This window comes from Arvicola amphibius, chromosome 1 (genome assembly GCF_903992535.2).
Source record: "Arvicola amphibius chromosome 1, mArvAmp1.2, whole genome shotgun sequence".
Taxonomy (NCBI): Eukaryota; Metazoa; Chordata; class Mammalia; order Rodentia; family Cricetidae; genus Arvicola; species Arvicola amphibius.
Genome location: NC_052047.1, coordinates 130,783,162 through 130,797,269, shown reverse-complemented (window position 1 = coordinate 130,797,269; position 14,108 = coordinate 130,783,162). Strand labels below are relative to the sequence as shown.

At 43.7% G+C, this 14,108-nt stretch overlaps 1 protein-coding gene across 1 annotated transcript in view; it reads right to left on the bottom strand.

Moving 5' to 3' along the window:
- Inpp5f (inositol polyphosphate-5-phosphatase F) overlaps positions 1–14,108 on the bottom strand; it is a 90,694-nt gene that overhangs the window by 26,158 nt on the left and 50,428 nt on the right. Inside the window, exons 4-9 of the mRNA XM_038326494.1 lie at positions 10,074–10,202; positions 9,715–9,882; positions 9,554–9,610; positions 5,908–6,106; positions 5,109–5,288; positions 4,155–4,222 (exon numbers count right to left, since the gene is read on the bottom strand). Of these exons, the coding sequence (XP_038182422.1) occupies positions 4,155–4,222; positions 5,109–5,288; positions 5,908–6,106; positions 9,554–9,610; positions 9,715–9,882; positions 10,074–10,202 (801 nt within the window). The remainder of the gene's footprint in view (positions 1–4,154; positions 4,223–5,108; positions 5,289–5,907; positions 6,107–9,553; positions 9,611–9,714; positions 9,883–10,073; positions 10,203–14,108) is intronic.

Sequence of the window (14,108 nt, the reverse complement as noted above, 5' to 3'; positions counted from 1 at the left end):
TATAAGTTGTATGATCTCTTAAAAGTGTTTTTAATTTACTATTGTTTATGTTGGGTGGGTGGATGGGTACATACATCATAGTGCACAAGGCAGGGATAGAGGGCAACTCTGTGGACTTTCACTGGCCCTGGTGTGGTATCTCTGAAAGCAACTGAATGGTAAATATCAACTTCAAATGTATATACTGTTTAATTCAACAAGTTTGCTTTCACAAATATATTGTGTAGAAACAAGTACCCTAAATACACATGAAAGATGTTTTCTTGTATTTACTATTACTATTAATATTAAGGGGGTATGTACATGTCGAGGTGCGGGGCGGGGGGAGTTAAGAGAGCAGCTTTGTGGACTGTTCTCTCCCTCCCCTGTACATGGGCTCTAGACAGCCTTCTGGGACATCTTGCCAGCTCTCCATCCTCATTTAGCTGATTTGTTGTTCTTCCCTTTTCTTTTCTTTTTTTACTTTCTTTTGAGGAAGGGTCTCACTATGTAGCACTGGCTGTCCTGGAACATGCTATGTAGACCAAGCTGACCTCAAACTCAGAGAGATCCACCTGCCTCTGCCTCCGGAGTGATGAATTAAAGGAGTGTGTCACCCACCACACCCAACTTACTATTTTTTTAAACTGAAGTTTTATGTGGCCCAGAGCTTGAACTTGCTGAGTAGCCTAGGCTGGCCTAAACCTTGGAATCCCCTCCACAACCTCCCAGGTTCTGGGATTATAGACATGCACCACCATTCCCAGCTTGATGATTTCTTGTAATAGCAAAAGGTGCTAGTATATCCTAAGGGTCCGTCAATGGGGAAAAGGCTGGCAGCCAGAGATCTTAAATAAAAACAAAACCACTGCAGAACAGAATACACACAGAGTTCTTTGTGAATTCAGGGATCCCAGAAGCCCCTGGGCACTGGCTCTTTCCCCCTTCACTATTGTGCCACTCTCTCCATTGTTTCTTCCCTAGCAGCACATTAAATAACATCCTGCTGGTTCATTCACAGTCCTGATACAGCTGTAAAAGTCCTCCATCAAATCCAGACACAACAACCGCGGGGCACTGTAGGTCCTGGGATACCTTTTATTAGAAGAGCAGGAAGCTCTGCCCACACCAGACATCACTGTTAAACAGTCCCAGCCCAAACCAGTCACAGGCAAGAGCAATGCTGTCACCATGGCTGAGTCACACTGACCCCGGGCCCTTCACCCACAGAGCAATTACCCAGAAGGACACAGATAAATAAACCCTGCCAGGCTACTGCTGGAAACCAGGAAGTGTCTGCTCAGTACACACACCTAGAAATCGATGTCAGAGTCAATAGGAAGCAGAGAACGAGTGTGGGAAGACATTGTTCCCTCAGCTTGCACACCTCAGTACTGCTCCTCTTCTCAATTGTGTGCTACTTTGAAATGTGGTTTATTCTTTTTAATGTTACTTCCAATTAGGAATATGACTCATGCAAATCAACTCACACTATCAAGGGACTGAAATGCAGAGTGAGACCAAATCATTCCTGACCACATCCGATCCCACACGCCTCCCTGAAAGCACCTTGTTCTGACGCCGCAGCGCGTGTTCTTGCGTAAGCACCCTTGACTGAACACATTTGTGGACTTGTTTTCCTACTGAGTGCTAATTGCCTCCATCCTTTCCCAAATTTGATGTTTCTCATCTTTATTCCTGCAGCCACTCAGTGTGTGAGTCATGGTTTAATTTGCATTTCCCTGATGACTAGTGAGCTGACGCACCTTCTCACTTGTTTTTACGACTTTGTAAACTATCCTTTTACATAGATGCTGTTCAACTCTTTTGTCCAGCTTTCCTTTGAATGTATGTCATAAATGGGTATAGAAGACACTTAAACGCACTGTAAGATATAAGACCAAATCCTAACTATTAAAGATTTACTTTATGTGTGTTTTGCCTACATGAGTCCATGTGTCACATGGATGTTACAGAGATGGCAGACACATGGCATTGTGCCTGGCTGCACGTGAGCTCTAGGGATCACGCCCAGCTCCATGCCATACCTGTGCATCGTGTACTTTACCCAAGGAGTCGTCTCCCCAGTCACTACTTTATTTTTTTTAACAATTATTTCTGTTTTTGTTTTGTTTATTGAGACAAGGTTTCGCTATTTAGTAACGGAACTCACTATTATAGACCAGGCTGGCCTCAAACTCACTGAGATCCTCTTGCCTTCGGCTCCTGAGTGCTGGCATTAAAAGTGTGTGCTATCACATTTCTTCCTTTCTTTCTCTTTCTTCCTAAATTATGTGTGTTTGTGTGGGGCTTGTGCATGTGAGCACAACTGCACAGGGAGCTCAGAGATGTCAGCTCTCTCTTGGAGGGAATCACAGGTTGTGAGCCATCTGATGTGGGTGCTGGGACCCACACTCAGGTCCTCTGCAGAGCAGTGCACTCTCTTCATCACCGAGGCATCTCTCCAACCCCAAAATAACTGTTTCCTAGGTGGGCACTGTCCCTTATTAAATGACAAATAAAATGCGATAGACAATCGTACATCGAAACACAGAAAGATAAGGTAACAGCTTTTGTAAATCCTGCTTATGACTTAAAGTCAAAGACATTATGCTGCCCCCTGAATCTTCAGTGCTTAACCTTTCACATCCAGATCCAGACCTTTCTCAAAACTGTTCTTATGTATGTTAAATGGATAGTGGGTATCAAAAAGAAAAGTACAGCTATATATATAAGCATATTTTATTTTAATTAATAATAACATTCAAAATGCCTGTGCCAACTTACGTTGCTGCTAACAATATTTGAATTTTCATTATAAAAACAAACACCTGCCTTTAACTATTATAAACCTTCTAAATTTTAATATGATCATTAAATAATAATTGTTTGTTCCTTCCTATTTTTTCTTCCTACTCCCTCTGAGACTATGGTTGAAACTACATGAAATCTAAACACTAATTTGGGAAGAGCTGACACTCATTCACTACTGAGTCTGTCCATGAACCGGGAACTCAGGATTTTCTCTCCTTTCATGCGGTATTCTGCTTTCCTGAGGGGTTTTTTTTTGGTTTGTTTTTTCCTTTGAGACAAGATCTCTCTATATTGCCTGGCTAGCTGGCCTGGAACTCTGTATGTAGACCAGGCTGGCCATTCATTCATTCATTTATTTATTTATTAGCATATTTTATTTTAATTAATAATAACATTCAAAATGCCTGTGCCAACTTACATTGCTGTTAACAATATTTGAATTTTCATTATAAATTATAAAAGTCCTCCATCAAATCCTGGGATACCTTTTATTAGATCTCTCTATTTTTTATTTATTTATTTATTTATTCATTCATTCATTTATTGATTGATTGGTTTTTTTCGAGACAGGGTTTCCCTGTAGTTTCTAGAGCCTGTCCTGGAACTAGCTCTTGTAGACCAGGTTGGCCTTGAACTCACAAAGATCCGCCTGCCTCTGCCTCCCGAGAGCTGGGATTAAAGGCGTGCGCCACCACCACCCGGCTCAGGCTGGCCTTTTATTTTTTTCTTTTTTCTTTTTTTTTTTTGGTTTTTCGAGACAGGGTTTCTCTGCAGCTTTAGAGCCTGTCCTGGAACTAGCTCTTGTAGACCAGGCTGGCCTCGAACTCACAGAGATCCGCCTGCCTCTGCCTCCCGAGTGCTGGGATTAAAGGCGTGCGCCACCACCGCCCGGCTCAGGCTGGCCTTTTAAAATGGCTCCCATATCATTCATTACACAGTCAGATTGGTCATCCCTAATAGACAAGAGCATTACTGACTTTCATATCTTAATCTTGTATCAAAGTTATTGAACTTGTTTTCCATTAGTGATTTCAATCCATTCTGCTTGATTGGACTGCATTTCCATGTGTGAGCATGTGGACAGAGAAGAGAAATGCAGGAAGACATGAGTCAACCATGCTCTCCAGCAGGGCACAGCACCGAGATGCCTAGCTTAGTCTGCAATGGCTGACAGCATCTAATCTGCCTTCTCCAAACAACCCAAGGCAACAGGCGCCACCGTCATTCCCAGGAACAGGAAGAGTATCCTTAGCTTAGCACACTTAACCTTAGCGCGAAATGTGACTGTTTAGTTATGAACAGTACATTGGGTTTTAATTCTACACATAAGGAAATTTTTCTTACTACAAATCAAAGCCCACCTGTTTTTTGTAAATTTTCAGCTGTTCTTCAAAATGGGCACAGAAACAGTCAACCGTTTCCTTCTCACCTGCAAAGAAGCAACACGAGATCCAGTTCTCCTCCGAGAGCTGTGACAGATGAGGGCCCACTCCTTTACGCTGGCTTTTTCATCATTTACTGGCAGTTTAAATGTCAGGCTGCCTAACCACCATTTTAAACTAAAATTTGTTTCTTTCCAGTTAGACTGAGCTAAACCGCATCAGTAAGTGCCATCTGTGAAATTATAAACACACACGTGCAGGCACGCATGTGCACTCACGCACACCTTACCTTTCAGTAAAGGTTTCACGTGACATAAAAAATAAAATAAAAGATGACATTTGATACTAAAATTAAATATTCCAAGGAATTAAAATTTAAATGTTTCAAAAATTTTTTAAAGTTTTCAGAAGAGCCACCTGACAAGGCACCTCCTCACTGACTTCCTGCGCACTGCCCTTTGGCGCACACAGGCCCCGCTTCCGCAGACACTGGCTACAGTCGTCCTTCAGAAGCCAACTGTGCGGGAGGATAAGCGGCAAGGCAACCGCAGGCCAGAATGGGAAGTGAGGAGCTTTCCTGCAGAGCCAGAGAAACTGCAACATCCAGTAAGGACACCGCCTCACCTCGGTCAGCAGGGAGGACACAAGGTCACAGTGAGAGGTGTGGCCTTTGTCGCTGTTGGTTGTAGCACAGGGTATTGAACAGGGCCTCCAGCAGGCTGGTCAGGAAACCATATCTCGGCTGTACCCTATCCCTGGGAATTATTATTTTGAAATGAAACAAATTCAAACCTAAAAAAAATCTGGCACCCAGTTTTTATTTTAAAAATTCTCATAGAAGGAGAAACCCTGTCTTGAAAAACAAAAAAAAACAAACAAAAAAAATTTCTCATAGAAACCTTTATTTGCAAACCAAATAATTGATATGCTTACTTTTGTCTAGTCGAGGTCTTGGATTATAGCGATACCCAACCTGGCTCCAAAAGACTGGTACAGAGCCTCGAGTCTGAATGAATGACAGAGTGTGATTATGAACGTGAATTAACTGCTCAGTCTCCACATAATTTGCGACATTTCCATTTTTATCCACTCCCCTTCGTTTATAGCGCATTCCTGAAGGAAAATTAAACAGAAAGCAGCAACAGTTATAAAATGTGTTTAGCTTGGTTTGGTGCCAAGCTGTGGCGCACGCTTGATAGTTCAGTGCTCTGGAGGCTGAGGCAAGAGAATTGCAAGCTCGAGGCCAGCCTAGGCTATATAGAAAGACTCTCAAAACCAAACCAAACAAAATGAACCCCTGCACTCCGTCTGACTAGATTATGCTTCCTAATTGAACGTCTACAGGAAGCCTAGACACAGCAGACAGGTAAACAACAACATATACAAGACCACAGCTGTACCCGTCACTGTTGAGCTGAACCCTTTGAATGAAAGGCAATGGTTTTCCCAAAGGGGTTAGTTACCCTGGAAGGCTTTATCACTGCGACACAGGCTTTCAGCTGGAACCCTGTACTCAGACACAGCCAGGTGACTTTCTTATCTTCTGCATGCAGCTGCCATTCGTCTGTTTTGCTAACTCTGCCCGCCCCTTGACTGTAGAAACCAGGCTCTAATTGCATCACAGCATTTGGAGTTTGGAGCTCACTGTGCTTGCAAGACCAAGATTGTTATTGGCACTCAACACAGCTCGTCTGCGTGTGATCTGCATGTCTTACAGCAGCCCCCCACTCACCGGCTCTGTGCCGACTCCTGCGAGATATGAGTGCCACTAGAAACCGTGGGTGGACATCATCCACACAGGTGGGCTCCTGAAGGGGGGTCTCTGGGCTGCTCTTCTCGTCATCGGATGACTCGCTGTAATTAACCACAAGTTCTTCAATCTGCACAAAACCCTGGATAATGGGGATGATCCAAAAGTCCACATCCGGGGTCTAGAACGGAAATGAATGGCATGTCGTTCATATTCCACACAACACCGCTACATGCTCAAACCCAAGTGACAGTCAACACATACTGCCCTCAGCTTGCTACAAGCAAAAGCCTTTCTCAGCCCCATTCTACTTACTGAACACTAGGGTGAGAGCCAAAGGGCCTTCCCTTCTCTTCACAACTATTTTCCTAGGAGCTGATTGACAGGGAACACAGCACAGGTGCTAGACTGTTCCGTACAAGTTCAAGCTCCACGACCATGAACTCACTGACAGACTCTCGCTCACCTCACCAGGCTTCAGTCTTCCTCTGTGAAATGGGACTACTACTGCCTCCTAGGGCTGCTGTGACTAATGAACAGTACATGTAAATAGGGCACAGGGCCTGCCCAGAGCAGTCAACAAATGCAGCTCTTAGTCTGGGAAAGCAAAGCATTGAAGTTGATGTCTGATCCTCACTTGCATCCTATAACAAAATGGAACCAGTCCTGACCATTTCATTACAGAGCACACAGTTGGCTTTAAAAAAATAAAAAATAAAAAACTACTTGTTTATTTTCATGTGTATATGCCTGTTTGTCTGTATGTGCACGGGGTTTTTACAGCGCCTGCAAAGGCCAAAAGAGGGTATCAGATCCCCTGAAACTGGAGTTACAGGGGATGAGGAGCCATCTAGCAGGTGCTGGGAACCAAAGCCAGGTCCTCTTCAAGAGCGCACAGTGCTTTTAACCACTGAGCCATCTCTCCAGACCCCTGCATCTTTTGTTTGTGAGGGGGCTTCTCTCTGCAGCTCAGTCAGGCTTGGAACCTTAGGAGATTCGCTTGCCTTGGGCTCCCAAGCACTGGGATGGTGGGCATTTGCTACCATGCTCAGTTTTCTTGTTGTCATTTGTGGCACTGGGGTCAAACCCAGAGCCTCATGCACACGTGAGATGAAGCTCCACAGCCGGCTCTCCCTCGGCCCCAGCTCCACTTCACATCCTGCTGTGGAGAAGCACGTGTGCCACCAGCTTAAAATTCCAACAGGAAATGAACGATAAAAATCATTTCCATAAATGTCTCACTTGAAATGTCCTCTAACAGAACTAGGAGGGCACTGATCAAAGTCAGAGCTTCCTTCTCCTGTGTCTTTCAAACTAAATGCACTCAGATTTTAAACTGTAGACGGATCAGAAATTCAGTGCCATTCTCACTGCATGTTAAGTTTGAAGCCAGTCTGGGCTACATGAGATCCCGTCTCAGGAACACAAGAATAAGACCCAGGAGGCCAGTCAGTAAAGAGCTTCTGGCCACGGTAAGCCAGGCATGGGGTATATCCTTGGAATCCTAGCGCTGGGGAGGTGGAGAAAGTGGCTCCCTGGGGCTCACTGGTCAGCTAGCCTGGGCCTACTTGCTGCACGCCAGACCAGCGAGAGACCTTGTCTCTAAATAAACCAAGAGCCTGAGAAATGACAGCTGAGGTTGTCTTCTGACCTCCCCTCAAGTATACTCAAACACACACACACACACACAATGCCAAAATAATAATGAAATAAAACGAATATTCAAAATATTGTTTGTTTTGAGATAGGGTCTCCCTGTGTAGCCCAAATTGACCTGGACTCACAATCCTCCTGTCTCAGCTTCCAGAGAGCTGGGATTATAGACATGCCCCACCATACCCACTTTCTAGCATCAGTTTCAAACCTCCCTTTCCTTCTGCCACTATGCTCTCTGGGGGCCGTGTGTCGCCAGCTTCATTCTGCTTTGCGGTCTCTACTGGCTCTTCGGAAGGTTAGGGTTGGAAGCAATGCGGTGAAGGACTGGCCTGCATTCATCATTTTCACCACCATCCTCACTACTTGTACTTTTGCTCTAGCAACAAATCCAAGATCCTTGATGGGAACATAGAAACATATGTTGCCAACTGTCACCTTTATCCTAAGTCAGGAGCTTTAAACAATAATGTGCGAATGCCTGGCAAAAACTCTCCAAACACTGGAATTCCACATTGCCCACATAAAGACAAACATTCATTACCAACACCGTATCAGAGCGCTAAGAACAACCATGCCTCAACCTCAGTAGAGACAAGCTAGGCATCTGTCTAGAGATGCCACTGCATAAAATGCCAGTAACTGTTAGGGATCAACAGTGAGGAGGAAATGGGAAGAAAGAAAATAACTGAAAGGCTGAGAAGAAACAACAGAGGACCATGCTCCATTACTTCTGTCTAGAGCTCAGTGTCCGAAACACGGAGCACACAGCAGCCCTCAGGCGTGATTCTCTGACAGATGATAGAATCTAACGGTTAATCTTCAGTCAGCTGGACAGACTCACCTCTGGCTGCATCTCTGCATGTGTTAGAAAGAGTTTACTGCAGAGGAGACAAGCACCTTGAATGTGGGCGATCATCCCACGGTGTAAGGCCCAGACAGTAGAAGGGGAAAGATGAGGGTCAGTATTCTGTCTCTACGCCCTAGACCCCCAGGACAAGATGCTTTCCCTGACAAGATGATGTACTGAACTCTCTGAAATCATCATCAGAATCAATCCTGCTTCCCTTTAGTTTGCCCATCTCATACATCCTTCTCACCGTGACCAAAAGTAACTGTACTCCAGTATTTCTGCACAAAGGAAACAAAGAAAGGAGCCATCGAATCAGAAAGAGAACAGGCAAGGTGGCTCAGCAGGTGAAACACTGCCAAGCAAGTCCAAGGACCTGAGTTCAATCCCAGGGTCCCACAGTGAAGAGAGAGGCCCAGCTCCAGATAGCTGCTCTCTTACTGCCACACATGTCGTGGCAAGTGTGTGTGCACACACACAAGCATGTACACACACACACACACACACACACACACACACACACACACACACACCCCAATAAAATATGTAAACAAATATAAACAAACCAGAGAGAGCTCCATGCAATCATCTCACCATATCCTGTGGTTTCCCCAAATACCTCTTACGATAAAACCCTGGGAGTCCTGGTCAGGCCTTAAAGATCCATTGACTCCATACCCAGAAGATAAACCAGAGTGGTATCATCACAGAAAAGTAGGGCTCTGCATTCCCAATGGATGTAAACACAAACAAACAAACACACACATCTTTTCAGGCACTCTGAGGATATTTTTGGGTCCATGGGCTTACTACTCCCCTGCCTTCTTTTTCTGGAGCCCTCTTTTTCTTACTGTATAGCCTAGTATGGAGTTGGGACAAGCCTCCCAAGTGCTGGGATTACAGGTGTGTGACATTACATTCACGTAAATAACTGCTGTCAGGACAGGCTGTCTGCAGAGGTGGTGCCACTGTAACAGGCCTGAAAGCAATGTCTTCACTTTTTTCTTGTTAAATGCTCCTCTTCAGTGGGTGGAAACACCCTAATAAGATTTCAAAATTCATCTTGATATAAGGGACATTTGCTTAACAACAGCAACTAATGGGATTCTAGAAGCATCTACTCACACCAATCTCAGTGAGATCTTGGATCATGTACTTATTCCAAAAGAATCGGTCATCAACCTAGAAGAAGCAGAGAGGAAGAATCAGCTCAGCACACATGACTTCAGGTTCCTACAAGAGGCAAATAGGCAGAGATCCAAGAGCCAACACTGTCTGCACTGTACCTTCTTCCAGAGGGGACGGCCATCGCTCTCCCCGGTGCTCTGCCTCTGTACCGAGTTGGTCAGGTCATAGGTCAAGCTATAATAGAAAGACTCTGAGTCCATGAACATCTTTAGCAACTCCTCAAGTAACCGCCTCTCCAACTTCTCCTTCTCTTTACTTTCCTTAACCTGTAAGAAGTCAGTCTGTAAGTACTGGAGTCAGATGGAAAGATTACAGATAATACAAGCCTTCAAGTAAGGACAACCCCCAAGCTCGACAGTCTTCTGATAAAAAAAGAAGGCTTCCAGATTCATCTAGTTACCCTCAACTTACAACTAATCAAAGATGGATTTAAAGCCCATGCCTGTCAAACTCTTACTTTTTTTTTGTTAGGAGCAGACACATTGGATTTGATGTGCGTCAATGTCTTCAGTAGGAACTTGGAGTCATCAGGAGATGGTATAATCTTCTCCGGCTTGTTAATTCCAAAATGATGCTTCTTACAGAGCTAAGTAAATTTTCAAAAGGATGAATCATTATTAATTATCATCGACTTTAGCTGTCCAGAGTGAACACTACTGCTCACACATGGGTTAAAAGTGACTCCGAGAGCCGGGCGGTGGTGGCGCACGCCTTTAATCCCAGCACTCGGGAGGCAGAGGCAGGCGGATCTCTGTGAGTTCGAGGCCAGCCTGGTCTACAAGAGCTAGTTCCAGGACAGGCTCTAAAAAAGCTGCAGAGAAACCCTGTCTTGAAAAACCAAAAAAAAAAAAAAAAAAAAAAAAAAAAAAAGAAAAGAAAAGAAAAAAAGTGACTCCGAGAGTTAATGAGATGACTAGGCAGGTAGTTCCAGTAATTAGGAGCCACACCACAAATAAAACATAGGAATACAGGTAAGGATGGACTTAGGACTAAAGGCAACAAACCCAGGTTCAGCACAGTTTAGGCTTATCCAACATGTCCAAAGGATGCAATGTTCTGGTTGAGGTTATTAGTACTTTGAAAACTGGCATCTAAGAACAAAACATTGTGAAATACACAGCTGCTAGGCCTCAAGGTCATTACAAACATCTGCGTTAAATATTCATTTATTCTAATTACCTGAGTTTAAAAAAAATGCCCTATGTCGGCTCTACAGGGAATGTTAAAAGCTGGGCCTTTCAAAATTCTCTCTTCCTATCTTTACACACAGTAAGGAAATCAGCAAATAAGATGATTTGGGTCCAGAGATTAGTTAAATTTAAAGAGCAGTAATTAGGGGTCATAAAAAAAAAGTTCAATCCATCTGGCAAAGGTAAGAGGAGGGAACATGAATATAGATGTGTTGAGATAAGAACAGGGGACAGACAGTTTCAACAAAGGAAGGCTGGTGGGAGCCAATTAAATGTTTTATTCTACAAGCTGCCTTGGTCATGGTGACCCACAGGTCAATAGAACAGTAGCTAAGACAACTGTCTTTGTTTTTATTTTCTTCATCTGCTTTACCTCAGTTTGGAGGAGTGTTCATTTGGGCCTACTATCCCTTAGCTTCTTATCAGAAAGTCCAAGAACTCTGAGAACTGAGCATATATTTTTAAACATTATTAAAAATTCATTTAATAAGGGTTGGAGAGATGGTTCAGCAGTTAAGAGCACTTCCAAAGGACACAGGTTCCATTCCCAGCACCCACATGACTGTTGGGAACTCCAGTCTCAGGGGATCCAACACCCTCTTCTGGTCTCCAAGGGCACCAGACATGCATATGGAACGTAGACATACATGCAGGCAAAACAACCATATACATAAAAATTTTTAATTAAAATAGTGTGCATTTATAAACTATGCCCTGAGAATACATGGCATTCATCATTTACTATTTAGCATAAATACTTATTTATGAGTATTTAGTATAAATACTCATGTTTCTTATGAATTATTAATGTCTTGTATCGTGGGATACGGTTTTAGATTCAGTTGGGGCATAGATAATACAAGAAAGAAACTTTCTGATGTAGTCTGAATGATAAATGCCATCCATAAGATCATGTAGTTGGTGGCACTGTTTGGGAGGTTATGAAACTTTTGGGAGGTGAAGGCTAATGGATGAAGTGCATCGCTGGGGGCGGCTTTGAGGTTTTGGAGCCTTGCCCCATTCCTGCTCTCTTTCCTTCTTCTTCCTTCCCCAGTCTCCTGGGTGAGGGAGGATGAAAACAGGAGCAGTTGGCTTCCTTGTCCAACTGAAATCCTTACCTGCTGTTGCTACACCCTCCCCGACATGATGGACTATGTCCTCTGGAGCACAGCCAACAGAAGACCTTTTTAAATTTGCTTTTGGTTATGGTATTTCATCCCAGCAATAGAAAGACAACTACTATACCGTGTGGGGGTGGGGGGATGGGGGAGCGTGCACGTGCTTGCATATGCATGCATTCTGGGGGTGGGGTGACAGACAGGCTGACTAACTCAGCTATGTAGCCCCTGGATGGCCTGGAACTTGCTAGATAGATTAAGCTGGACTTGAACTCACAGAAATCCACCTGCCTCTGCTCTCAAGTGCTGGGATTAAAGGCGTGCACCACCACGCCTGGCTAACTAATGCACTCTTTTTTTCTAAGATTCCTTTGGAATCACATGCAAGTGTGCACACAAAAGTAAATAGAAACTGAACTGTAAAACAAATATGTCTTCACAGAATTCAGATAAGAATTACAGACATATGTAACAAAGCATAAACTCAATGAACCCCCTTAACCAAAAGGCATTCCAATGAATATTCTATATAATTACTGTTAGAAAAGACAAGTATAGACCACTATCTTTCCAAAAGGGTTAAAAATCATTGCTATCAGAAAACAATGATAAGAGAAAATTATTTCTTAGGAACTTTTCCAATCACAAAATGTTTTGTTTGGACACAGCCCCAGGCAGTCCATAGCACTGACAGTAGAATGCTGGCAGTAGGATCATCTCCCCTTTTCCAGAGGTCCAGGAGTCCTCTAATGGGGATGATGCGCCCTTATTACAATTTTGATTAAAAAGAAAAACCACCCACTACTATAAACTCCCTCATTTTTTTATTCTTCTTGCAACTTATATTTCACAACCAAGATTAAAAGCTGATGTTGCCGAAGGAAAACGAATGGTTTTACTTTCAAATTTGTTATCTATATCCATCCTGAGATAAAACTTTAAACAGCTTTCTGATAGGAAACTAAGCACGGAAAAAGATGCTCTTCTCGATTACAGCAATGGGATACAGCACACAAGACATGCAGGCATGGAACCTAAGCCTTTGATGCTTTAAGGGTATGTTCTCAAGATGCATAATGCATTTCTTCTCATTTGTTTGGGCCCTGAAGTTCCACCCATAGCCATACACATATGCACACACACACACACACACACGCACACGCACACGCACACGCACACACACACACATAAACGATACTCTACATTAGAAAATAGTGAGGTGATTCCTAAAAGAGTTAAGCAGAATTACCAAGCTGACCCAGGAACCTTATACTCAGGGAAATGAAAACCTCTGCATACCAAACCTTGCATGGTACAAAGATTTACAACAGCGTTATTTCTAGTAGTCTATGAGTGGAAAGAGCGCAAATGTTCATCAGCTGATGGAGAGTTAAACGCAAACGCACACTCAGCCAACGCAATACACCTGACCGTAATAAGGCGTAAGGTACTGATGGGTGGGTGCTACAGGTGAAGCGGCAGGCAAAGAAGCCACAGCTGCCTCAGCAAAACACAACTGAGGCAGAAACTACCAATTCTAATATTAGAATCTGCAAGAAAACTGCTTCTGCCCCAGTTACAGTGGACAAACCGGGCTCAGCAAATCTGAGGAAGCTGACCCACTAAACAGCTGGAGGCCTCTGCTGGAAAGGATGACAGCCATGGGCCATGCAGAGCAGTAATCAGAAAGGATGCTACAGGAGACACGAGCCAGCGTCACCTGACAGGCACTTGTTTATATGGATGCCCATAGAAAACAGTAGGAGTAGGGGAAAACATTACAAGACAAGAAGCTTCTGAAAATCCCTGCGGGGAATGCAGCCAGGTGCAAGCACACACTGACGCTCCAGCTGAATCACCATTATCCAGGATTATTTCTGTTTGAAGACGTATTTTATTCCCGTGTGTGTGTGTGTGTGTGTGTGTGTGTTGGTGTTACAGAACCCATTGGATTCTCTGGAGTTGGCGTAAGAGGCACTTGTGAGCCATCTGACAGGGATGCTGGGCACCGAACTCAGGTCCTCTAGAAGAGCAGCAGAAACCATTAATAATTCTAAGTGGTATTATTTTTCCTTCTCCTTTATAATCAAACAAAAAAATTAAGCTTCTAAAAGCTTCTTTTGCTCATTTAACTTAAAATTTGAGGCAGCATCTGTGGAGCCCAGCCTTGTCTCAAGCTCACAT